The sequence below is a fragment of the Rhineura floridana genome, chromosome 3, assembly GCF_030035675.1.
Source record: "Rhineura floridana isolate rRhiFlo1 chromosome 3, rRhiFlo1.hap2, whole genome shotgun sequence".
Lineage (NCBI taxonomy): Eukaryota > Metazoa > Chordata > Lepidosauria > Squamata > Rhineuridae > Rhineura > Rhineura floridana.
Genome location: NC_084482.1, coordinates 166,098,528 through 166,111,082, shown reverse-complemented (window position 1 = coordinate 166,111,082; position 12,555 = coordinate 166,098,528). Strand labels below are relative to the sequence as shown.

The following is a 12,555-nucleotide window of genomic DNA, read 5'->3' as shown; positions in this document are numbered from 1 at the left end:
ATAATAATAAATTTAATTTTTGTGTCGCCTATCTGGCCAAAACCACTCTAGGCGACGTACAACATTAAATTCAACAATACATAATAATACAATACATAATAAAATACAATGCAGTCAACAATAACCATTTTAAAAAGCGGCAGTACAGGGCCATCAATAGACAATTTTAAAACAATATAAAGAAATTAGCCCACCCCGGGGACCCCAAAGGCCTGTCCAAAGAGCCATGTTTTTAAGGCTCGGCGAAATGTATCTAGGGAAGGGGCATGGCGAAGATCGAACGGGAGGGAGTTCCAGAGAGTGGGGGCCGCCACTGAGAATGCCCTCTCTCTAGTCCCCACCAACCTAGCTGTTTTCGTTGGTGGGATGGAGAGAAGGCCCTGTGTGGCTGATCTGGTCGGGCGGCTTAGTTGGTGGTACTGGAGGTGCTCCTTCAGGTAAACTGGGCCGAGACCGTATAGGGATTTAAAGGTTAAGACCAACACCTTGAATTGGGCCCGGAAAACAACTGGAAGCCAATGTAGATGAAATAACACCGGCGGGATGTGATCACTGCGGCGGCTGTTTGTAAGCAGGCATGCCACCGCATTCTGCACCAGTTGTAGTTTCCGGACCGTTTTCAATGGTAACCCCACGTAGAGCGCATTGCAGTAGTCTAATCGAGAGGTGACCAGGGCATGTACCACCAGTGGGAGCTGATGAATAGGAAGGTAGGGTTGCAACCTCCGTATGAGGTGTAGTTGATACCAAGCTGCCCGGCTCACTGCCGAAATCTGAGCCTCCATGGACAGCTTGGAATCAAGAACAACCCCGAGGCTGCAGACCTGATCCTTCAGGGGCAATTTTACCCCATTAAGATTCAGGTCAGCAACACCCAACCTTCCCCTGTCACCCACAAGTAGCACCTCGGTCTTATCAGGATTGAGCTTCAGCCTGTTTCTTCCCATCCACTCACTCACGGATTCAAGGCACTTGGACAAGGTCTCTACAGCCAACTCCGGTGAAGATTTAAAGGAGAGATAGAGCTGCGTGTCATCAGCATATTGGTGACACCGCAGTCCAAAACCCCTGATGATAGCTCCCAGCGGTTTTACATAGATGTTAAATAGCATGGGAGAGAGGATAGAACCCTGTGGTACTCCACAAGTGAGGGGCCAAGGGTCTGAAACCTCATCTCCCAATGCTACCTGTTGATGCCTGTCAGAGAGAAAGGAACGGAACCACTGTAAAACAGTGCCTCCTATTCCTAATTCCCCCAGGTGATCTAACAGGATACCGTGGTCGACGGTATTAAAAGCCGCTGAGAGATCCAGGAGGACAAGAAAGGTGAATTCTCCCCTGTCTAATGCCCTCCTCATATCATCTACCAGAGCGACCAAGGCTGTTTCAGTACCATGTCCAGTCCTGAAACCCGATTGGTATGGATCTAAATAATCCGTTTCATCCAAGTGTGCTGACAACTGGTTAGCCACCACTCGCTCAATGATCTTGCCTAAAAATGGCAAATTCGAAATGGGGCGAAAGTTGTTCAAAACTTGGGGATCCAAGGAGGACTTTTTTAGAATGGGTTTTATAATTGCCTCCTTGAGGGCCGGTGGCATTACACCCTCCTTCAAGGATGCATTTACCACCGCCCTGATCCCTTCGCCCAATTTCTCCTTGCAGTTCATAAGGAACCATGATGGGCAAGGATCAGTCAGACAGGCTTCACCGTTGAAAGTACCTTGTCCACATCCTCAGAAGGAAGAGGCCGGAACCGATCCCACTGAACCGGATTGCAACTGGTTAACTCTGGATCATCTACTGCATCCACAGCATACGGAATCGAGTTCTTCAGGTGTTCGACTTTATCGGCAAAGTGCCTTGCCAATTTGTCACAGGAAGCCTTTGAATGCTCCAAGGGTTCCTGAGCGACTGGACCGACCAGGCTTCGGACCACTTGGAACAGCTTCCTGGGACAGCACTCTGCGGATGCAATAGAAGCAGCAAAGAAATCTTTCTTTGTTGCCTTTATTGCCACCTGGTAGGCAGCTATTGCTGCTCTAACCTGTGTTCGAGCATCTTCAGAGCGGGATTTCCGCCACCGGTGTTCTAGTCGTCTCACCTCCTGTCTCAGACTTCGCAACCGAGGTGTATACCACGGTGCTGTCTGAGTTCTGTTCAGGGGGAGAGGACGTTTCGGAGCCACCCGGTCTAATGCCCTGGTGATTCCCTCGTTCCACTCCGTCACCAGGGTTTCGACCGGACGACCTTCAGCAGGTTCCAATTCCCCCAGCGCAGTCAGGAATCCATCCGGATCCATCAGGCGCCTGGGGCGGACCATTCTAATAGGTCCTTTACCCCTGCGGAGGGTGTGTGGCATCGAGAAGTCAAAATTCACCAGATAGTGATCTGACCATGACACGGGGGTAAAAGAAATGGCCCCCAACTTCAGAACACTCCCCACCACTCCCAGGACAAATACAAGGTCGAGAGCATGACCGGCTACATGGGTGGGCTCAGTGTTACTAAGGTGCAGTTCCCAGGAAGCCATGGTTTCCAGGAAATCCCGAGGGGCTGCAATGAGAGTGGTCTCAGCGTGTACGTTAAAATCCCCCAGTACTAACAGTTCTGGGGTCAACGTTCGCACATCCGAGACCACCTCCAGCACCTCGGTCAGGGAGTCTGCCGTGCAGCGGGGCGGGCAGTACACAAGCAGGATCCCCAGACTGCCCTTTGGGCCCAACCTCCAGTACATGCAGTCAACAAACTTGGTCCTTGGGAGTGGAGGCCTGGTGAACATCAAGGACTCCCGATAGATGACTGCCACTCCCCCTCCCCGCCTTCCCACCCTCGGTTGCTGTGCATAGCGGAAACCTGGCGGACACATGGCCTCAAGAGTGGGAGCTGAGGCCTCGTCCAGCCAGGTCTCCGTAATACATACCAGGTCTGCGCACTCATCCAGTATCATATCATGGATGACAGATGTTTTTTGTGTCACAGACCTGGCATTACATAGCAGCAGTCGAAGGTCAGTAGGAATCCTGCATCCCCCAGTTAACTTCTAGTTTTGGGCGGACCCAGAACAGGGGATGGGTATTATGCATCTATCCCCTGTTCTTCTGGATTGACGTGGTTTGCCCTTAGCATCAGTCCAGCGCCTGCCGCCCAATCTTGGTATAACTTGGCCCCCATCCTTCTCTGTTCCATCCCCCCTTGGTTTACACATGCCCCTATCCCTGCAGCCTAATGGACAGGCCTACCTAAGACAATAATAAAAGCAAGACCCACCCCATATACCCCGGAGACTACCAGCCACTCCTTTAGGACTGCAGTAAAAATGAAATAGTTTAAATCACAAACTATCCACTTATATGTGCAAACAATTTATAAATGCAAACATACACACTCATTCACAACACACACTCATATGCACACTCACTCCTCCAATTCAAACCAACACATCAGACATAGTCCTGTACTCTGTGCAACGTCGGCAATAGCAGCTCTCCTTGATATTCCTCCTCCTCCGACGATGGCGGCAGAGGCTTCTCTAAGGGGCTGATACCCCTGCAGCCATCTTGATTGATGGCACACGTGTGTGCTACGCTGTGTGCGTGCATATGCCTGCGATCAATCAAGATGGCGGTAGGGGAATCAGCCCCTTAGAGAAGCTTCTGTTGCCATCTTGGTTGATGGCAATTGCGCATGCAGCAAGCAGGGCATTCACAAAAAGGGAGGAGAGGTAGATGGAGTGGGCAGGTGCCATCGGTCTGCACGGTCTGTAGGGGAGGGGCCTGCGAGCTCCTTCTCTGTGATCTGTGTCAGGGTCGGAAGTTGAAGGGGAGTGCAAACTCCACACCCTAAGGAGGAGCCCTTCAGGGCCCCCTCTGGGCTGTAGCGGCCCTTGGCCAGGGCTTGCCCTGGCTGCCCTTTGGTGCCGGCCCTGATCACTGGCAAGAACACTGCTGGTGGTGGCTTCTTCATTATTCACACATGCAGTGGGTGCAGCAGGGGGTGGAGCCTGGCACAACAATACCTTTGCTTACTCCTAATCCTTTCCAGCTGTGCTCAGAAGAGGGTTAGGATTGTGCTGTAATATCCTGAGCCAGAATTCATTGGAAATATTCTTACTGACTGTACCAACCAATAGGCATGCTTACTAGTTTACTATTCTTAAACAAACACTATCCTTAAAATCCATTAAAATATATTAGTTTGCTATAAGAGTAGCATATCATACCGTCTATTACTTCCTTTATGGAATTTGTTATCTATCACTGAAAATTATAAACCATGCAAATAAACTTGTATTTTTTCTAATTTCTTAATTCCTCTAAAAAGCCACATTGTTGAATTCTAGATTAAGGCTGCAATCCTATACACCCATATCTGCGGTAAGTTCAGTGAGGCTTATTTCTGTATAGGATTGCATTGCAAGATAGTAAAGTTACTCCTATATATATATATCTGTACTATTAATCCAGACTTCAGAAAATCCTGCTAAAAGCTGCCATCCTTAGCACATGTACTTAGAAGGAGGCCCCAAACATTAATACAGTATGCCAGTTTTCTGCTACAAGTTGATTTTTAATTCACCCTATGATTGATATCTGCAAGTGCCCCACTTTTCTTAATGGTTAATGTCTTATCATCAGACATTACAAATCTAGATTCTTGTGGTAACTGTATACATATTGAAAAATTAACAAGACCGGCAGATATATAGACATGAAGTGAGAGAGAAATAACTTGTAGTGGATAAAACAGTAAGATTTGGCTCTGGGTAACCAGTATTAGTCCCAAGGAAATGGATTTACAGCTGGAATGAGAAAACTGGTTTAAAAACTGAAGCAAATTTTTAAAAGCATCTATTTATGCCTTTAAAATAAGAAGAAAGTAGAAGATGGAAAGATAACAAAATTAATATCTTTTACTGAAAATTAGCTGTGCAAAAATGTAGCAGGGTTTTTTTAATGGGTGGTATTTTTAAGACTAATATTTATGTATTGCTTATTATTTATGGCAATTTTGGAAATAACTGATGGCAACTGAAAAACTAATCACACTGATTATGGTAAACAAGGAGACATTTCAGAAAAATCTTCACATTTTCTAATGCTGCTGCTAATGACTTGACATCATAACTGAGAATTTTCCTCCAGAGCATTAGAAGTAAATGAGCACTAAGTCTAATGGAGATTATCAATCCACACTATTATCCATCTAGTTGTAACGCACAAGATACTGGATTTCCCAATTTTGGGATTTTAACATAAACGCTGCAACAGCACTGTTTCTTGGATTGACCCAATGAAATTGCTTACAGTCTGCCAGTTGAAAAATATGATTCTCAGTAAACTGGATAATTCTTAATTTAATTTGTTTGAACTTCTCACCTTAAAAAACCATTTTTCATGCAGCCACTTGACATGGGTTGATCAAGGGATGTTCTCTTTCAACTCAGTTAGCAATTCAGTAGCCTCATATGGCCTTTCCCCCTGCTTTAAGTTTAACAGAGGAAATTTCTGAGGCAATGCAAATGAGTACACGCTATTCCTGTTTCCTGAACTCCCTTTCACCAGATTTCAAAGTGCTAAAATAATTACTTATGTTAACATCTGCCTCATCAGCTTCAAAATGTAAGTATAGCTTTAAAAAAGTACCGTCAGCAAAAATGAATGGTTAGATCAGTGACCCTGAAGCCCTTTCATCAGTGAGTCATAGTTCAAAGAGGAAAATCAAGGCTCAGATAGATAGATAGATAGATAGATAGATAGATAGATAGATAGATAGATAGATAGATAGATAGATAGATAGATAGATAGATAGATAGATAGATAGATAGATAAAAAATGGCAGCTGTTTTAGGCAGGTATTTGTCAGTTTTATTGCAAATCCTTCAGCTTAAATGAAGATTAAGTTCTAGAATATGGTTGCAGATTCATGAAATGATCTGGTTGCCTGTTCACAGCCTTAATATCTGCCATAAGATACATACTGACATCCACTCGGTATTGAGATCTAGATTCACACTTCAAGTTCACGGACACAAGCAAGCCAGATTTGTATTCTGTACAGTAATGCTAACACACACACCCTGAGGCTCACAGAATTCTGATACCAGAATTACCAGCATCACGTCCTTGGAATTGGAAATCCTGAAATCCTTTAAAGTAATCAACAGCCTAACCCTACATCACAAAGTAAAAATGATAGAAAATGCAGGGGCATTTGGATATTGAGGAAAAAGACATGCCAGAAACTATTTAAAATAAAACCTGGGTAAAATAAGATTTCATTAACCAGTATTCAGCAAGTGTTACCAAAATAAAGAAGCACAGATCTTGGATGGTATTATTTATCAAGTATTTGTATACCACTTTTTAGCAAATAATCATTTACATATTGATTCATCTCATTGTGGGAGAGGGTCATTTATTTTAATGGAGTTTACTCTTAAATTGCAATACCTTGGCTGCAATCCTATACCCACTTATCTGGGAGAAAGCCTCATTGAAATTAATGACTTACTTCTGAGTAAGCATGTAGAAAATTGAGCTGTTAGGTTTGCAGCCCTACGAACACCAAAGGCTGTGTTCATTCATGTCAGAATGAAGTCTGTGAGAACCCCATTAAGAAAAATGGAGATTGTTCAGTAGCAGTGCTTGCCAATTTCCCTTCATCTTCAGGCAAAGGAACTCTGCAAAAAAACAAAATAATTCTAATTTCAGCCGTCTGAAAATATCTGGGAGGATGGAGGAGGAAAGGCATCTATGCTGATAGTCACATTCATGAAGCAATATCAACAGCACTTTTTATTTTCCATAGCTTTTTGTGCCCAACATGCTTAAGATTGCAATCCTGTACGCACTTCCTTGGAAAAGAGTTCATTGAACACAGTTGGACTTCCTTCTAAGTAAGCATGCTTATGATTGTGCTGTAAGCAGGTGTTACCATGCTTACTTGGGACATAAATTTCTAGGAACAAACATGAATGCTTGGGGAAAAGTTAGCTCAGATGTATGCTAGGGAAACCAATTCCCATTGTAACCCTGGCTTCTGCCAAAGGACAGGCTGCTGTCTGTCTTGTAGAGCTGGCCCAGTAGACTAAGAACATGTTAACCAGAATATAAAGGAGCCAAGCATGTAACTTTGGAACATTTAGGGTTGTATGCAATTAAGCCCTACTCAAAGTAGACGCATTGAAATTAATGTACCTAAGTCAGTCATGTCTCTTAACTTCAATGGGTCTACTCTTAGGACTGGCATTGAATATCACCCACCGTCATGTAAGGTATTTAGGGAGCAATAGAGACAATACCAGAGCTTTTTTCCAGAAATAAAGGCTTGTTAAGAGAATGTAACACAATAGTAATTAAATTGTTAATTACTGAAGGCTTTTCAGGAAGAGAAGTGGGGGCTGAAGGTGAGTTTGTGATACAGTTGTGCAGTGTGACATTGGCTTCTGAGGAGGAATGGTGGAATTTGCAGTAGTACTTACACCCTCTTTGAACACATGAAGAGGGCAAAGTGGTCACATGTACAAGTCCCACCCTCAATCCCCCTGGGAGTTCTTTGTACACTGAGCATGAAGGTTGGAAGAGCCATTCAGCTGGATGTGATTAGAAGCCTCCATGTAATCAGGAACTTGTGCAATGAGTCTACTGTGTGTGCACCTGTACCCCTCATACTTGAATGCCCTTGGATGCCCAAACAGAGCTTTAGAGAAGCAAAAAAAAGAGATTTTAAAGGAAATAAAATTATTGCTGATCCTTCTTTGTATTTTTTTTGAACACCACAAAATGGGTGACAATCCAAGGGTCCAAGCATGGACATCCAGCCATGGGATGTAAGATGCAGGAAACAACAACTTCTTAAAGGGTGAAGGGAACTCTATGAAGGTCACCCACAAACTCAGGAGACAGAAATCAGAGACTCATGTAAATGGAAATAGACTACCTTCAGGTCGATTCCGACTTATGGCGACCCTATGAATAGGGTTTTCATGATAAGCAGTATTCAGAGGTGGTTTACCATTGCCTTCCTCTGAAGTTGAGAGGCAGTGACTGGCCCAAGGTCACCCAGTGAGCTTCATGGCTATGTGGGGATTTGAACCCTGGTCTCCCAGGTTGTAGTCCAACAGCTGATGTTCCAACCCAGTTATAGGTTTGAGTGCTGAAAGGCTTATCAAATCATGGTTCTGGAAGGTCTGTTGTAGAAGATGTCTAGATTGCAGAGGATTTTCTCTATTTTTTAGGGCTCCCAGTGGCCAATTCAACAGTGCAACATGTATTAGATTAGAACAAGATGAATGGTTGGCTCCTGCTGGGAGAAAGGGCGGGATATAAATCAAATAATAAATAAATAATGATCTTAGGAGGTCCCATACTAGTTGAATAGTGGGTGGGCCACATCCTTGTCTGTGTCAATCAAAAGAGGGCTCGCAACTTTATTTACCCCACATAGCTATATCTCTTCTAGCTCACATTGAAAAGGAAAACAGTTTAAGTCAACAAGGTTCTCTGTGACAGAATCTTGCTCTCTGGCCATACAGGACTAAGCTTATGTTCTCGATTGATATCTGAATATATGTTTACTTTGTTAAACACTCAGACTCACATAGCATTGTTTTTGTTATATGCCTTCATGTCGATTACTACTTATGGTGACCCTATGAATCTTTTGGATATATCCATAGGGTTTTCATGGCAAGAGGTATTCAGAGGTGGTTTACCATTGCCTTCCTCTAAGCATACAGCACCTGGTATTCCCAGGCGGTCTCCCATCCACGCTCTAACGAGGCCTGACCCTTCTTAGCTTCTGAGATCAGACGAGCTTGGGCATGTTGGTAGTATGGCCGTAGCTCATAGCATTCTACAAACCTATTTAACTTTTTAGACCTGTTTCTCACTGAGATGAAAAAACTTCTTTTAGTTTTACTACTTCACAGTGCAGGCGGGCTCATGTAAATGAATACTTCCTTATAAAAAAACAACCCTCTAATCCACATAGGAAACTGTATGCAGGGAGAAGGGTCCTAACCTTGCCTTCTCCATTGCATGTTAGTATTCTACATAGATATAATTTTTAGCAGGAGGAATATGCAAGCACCCATACTCTAAAGTGGTACAGCCCAAATTGTAGGTGATAATCTCTACACAACAGCATCTGTGGATATTGGAATTACAGTCACAAACAAAACACAGGTGATTGACTGGAACAAAGTAACTCAATGGAAAGTATTTAGGCACATGCTAGCAGAAACTACATAAAATCATCATCATCATCATCTGAGTTCAATATTAGAAAACCACTTGAAGGATGTATGTTGAAACACTCAGGTCAACCTTTTACAGAGATCACACTTCAGAACATATTAGAAAGTTTTAGTTATACAAGAAGACATGGTAAATGGCCCTACCTTGGCAGGGTATCATTGTCTGTTAATCATTCTTTTATAGGAAAACTATGTTACAGAATTTCCACAATGACTCAAAAGGCATAGTAATGGCCTGCTTTTATACATCAATGAATTGTATAGAATCAGATAGAAATGAATTGGATATAGATGTTCTTTTCACCACACATATCTTCCATAAGGTAACCATGCAAATGACCTAAGCCTGTGGATCACCAAATGATAACTTAAAAGGTTAGATGATTAATTAGATTGAAATAACAAGATGAATGCTATATATTCTTTTTGTAAAAAGTACAATAAGTGGGATTCTAGTACCAATAAAGGTTACTTCAGAATTATGCCATTTTATTTATTTATTTGTGTAAGAATGTATAAGCCGATCCCCAACAAATATTTCCAAAGCAGTGTACTATAAAGATATCAGACAACAAAATGTAAAATAGGAATAAATATCTACATTAGCATCTAGAAAGCCTTATTGTCCCGAACACCAGTAATAAGCAATATCTTCCCTCAACAATGTATAGTATGAGAAGAATGCTTGATATAGCTCTGGCAGTGTATTATAATATCTCTAGTTGCATCTTCTCTGTTAGTGAAAACTTACGCAGTTTGAGAATCTGAGAAGAAAATATTCTTCTGAGCTAGTGCAATTTTGCTTCCCAGAGACAACCTATAGTGGGTGGTAATCTCCCAGGTGGTCCCAGGGTATGGTTTGAAAGCTCATGAGGCCACCACCTTGCTGAAGCTAAGCAAGTCTGGGTTAGGTCAGTGCCTGGATGGGTGATTGCCGGGGAACACACTTCCTTGGGTCCCATGACAGAAAAAAGGCAGTATATATATAAGAAAACAAGAGTCTCTATTCCTGTTTGTGAGATTCTTAGGGGCACCTTGCTGGTGGCCATTCTTGAGGATAGAGAGCTAAATAAGATGGGCTTTTGGCTACATGTTCTTATATGCCATGGTCAACTATCATGTCTGTCCAAAGCTAAAATTCAAATATCTCTTAGTGCCACTACCTGAATCCAGTAGACCAAAAATTAAACAACACTAAGGAATTTCTCCCAATTGGAAAGAAAATATTTAAAAAAAAATGAATGTGCCATATCACAGTGAACACTGGGTAGCAAAGAAACATTCCCACAAAGCCTGTCCATTTCTCATTGTGTTATGTAGAGTTATCCTCCAGAAGAGACATTGAGAAGTCAGGCAAATTGTCCATTTTGTATTAATGTATTTCATTATCCTCATTATTCCATACCATATTATTCAGTATCTCAAGTCCCCTTCTGTTAGAGCTGGCAGTGGTTTCTCAGATGTTCAAATTGTAAATAATAAATGTTGAGTGTAACACTACTTGTTCTTCTTTGTCTTCTAACCTGTATTTCTCCATTATGTTCCTCAGATACACTATTTTGGAAGATGGAACTCTGAAGATTACCAATGTTACTAAAGCTGATGCTGGAAGTTACACGTGCATAGCAACAAATCTTTTCGGGGCAGCCAGCAGCACTGGAAACCTGGTGGTGAAAGGTAATGCATTTCTTCCCACACAGTTCTGATGCATCAGCTCTAACGGGGCAGGTGTCTTGCATTTTAGATCTTGGGCAAGTTTAATATGAAGTAGTTGCTGCTGGGGAAAAATAGACAATTTAGGCTGGATTCTTAAGGCCACTTACCTGGGAGAATTCCCATTTGAACCCAATGGTATTTGCCTCTCAGTAATCAAGAACAAACAAGAGAATATGCTCCTTGACCAATAGTATATAGATACAATAGTCAAGGTAGCCTCTGAATTAAATACACATCAATTACATACATAAAACACCTTTAAAATAATAACTTCATAAAAACAGTATCATAGCCCTATGGCCAATATATTCATCTCCAGTTACATGCAGTAACATTGACAAACTGAATACAATACTGTTGTTATGTGCTTTCAAGACGATCATGACCTATGGTGACCCTATGAATCAGCGACCTCCAATAGCATCTGTTGTAAAGAATACAATACTAATCAAAATAAAATAACATGTTCCTTTGCACAAATCAAACATTACCCAAAGCCAGTATCTGTAGCCAAACACATTTTGATTAATACGTTTTTTTCCATGGCAGATAAGACATACAGAAAGTCAGATCATTGGTCCATCTAACTCTGTATTGTCTACACTGACTGGCAGCAGCTCTCCAGGGCTTCAGGCCAGGGTTTCTCCCAACCCCACCTGGAGATGCCAGGGATTGAACCTGGGGCCTTCTGCATGCAAAGCAGATGCTTGGCCACTGAGCTATGGCCTTTCTCCCTTACTATGATGTTCTTACTGGGAGAGAGGGGAGGGAGCATAGATCAACTGACTGGCATAAGTCACCTGACTAGTGGCAGAGGCCAGAATATGCCTCCTTTCAGCTCTGCAGTCCCAGGTAAATGGCAATTGAAACAATGTGTTACTTCATGCAGGAGGAAGGTACAGTTTCCTGCAGCTGATGCAGTTGATGGATGGGGCCAGGTTGGTCTCCCATAATGATCTTCCTGGAGGGCGAGGGTGTTTTTTTTTTCCAGAGTATGCTTAAGATCAGGATGTAAGATTTTTTTTAAAATTATATTTAGCTACTGGAGAGCCAGTGTGGCATAGTGGTTAGAGTGTTGGACTATGACCTGGGAGACCAGGGTTCGAATCCCCACACAACCATGAAGCTCACTGGGTGACCTTGGGCCAGTCACTGCCTCTCAGCCTCAGAGGAAGGCAATGGTAAACCTTCTCTGAATACCACTTACCCTGAAAACCCTATTCATAGGGTCACCATAAGTCAGAATTGACTTGAAGGCAGTCCATTTCCATTTAACTACTATACTGAAACATATAAATAAATATAGGCAAGCGATTCTTCAGAAAAAATGCCATTGCAGTTTGTTATATGGTTCCCTAAAGCAAAATCCCTGAGCTCACATTTGTTGTTGTGCATATTAAGTTTTTCCCTTAAAATTAGCATATCCAGGTGTGAAATTTCTTTCTGACCCTACATAAAAGTGCTGAAATGAAAAATGAGCCAGATTTTCATATTCGAAATTGCTAAATTGAACCATGCTAACAAAATGGCTGGAAGGTTTGTTTTAGCAGCAAAGCACATTTTGGCACCACAAACATCTC

The 12,555-nt window shown here is 42.5% G+C and overlaps 1 protein-coding gene across 1 annotated transcript in view; it reads left to right on the top strand.

Moving 5' to 3' along the window:
- LOC133380727 (contactin-4-like) overlaps nucleotides 1-12,555 on the top strand; it is a 604,583-nt gene that overhangs the window by 494,420 nt on the left and 97,608 nt on the right. The window contains exon 12 of the mRNA XM_061618571.1: nucleotides 10,809-10,936. Within this exon, the coding sequence (XP_061474555.1) occupies nucleotides 10,809-10,936 (128 nt within the window). The remainder of the gene's footprint in view (nucleotides 1-10,808; nucleotides 10,937-12,555) is intronic.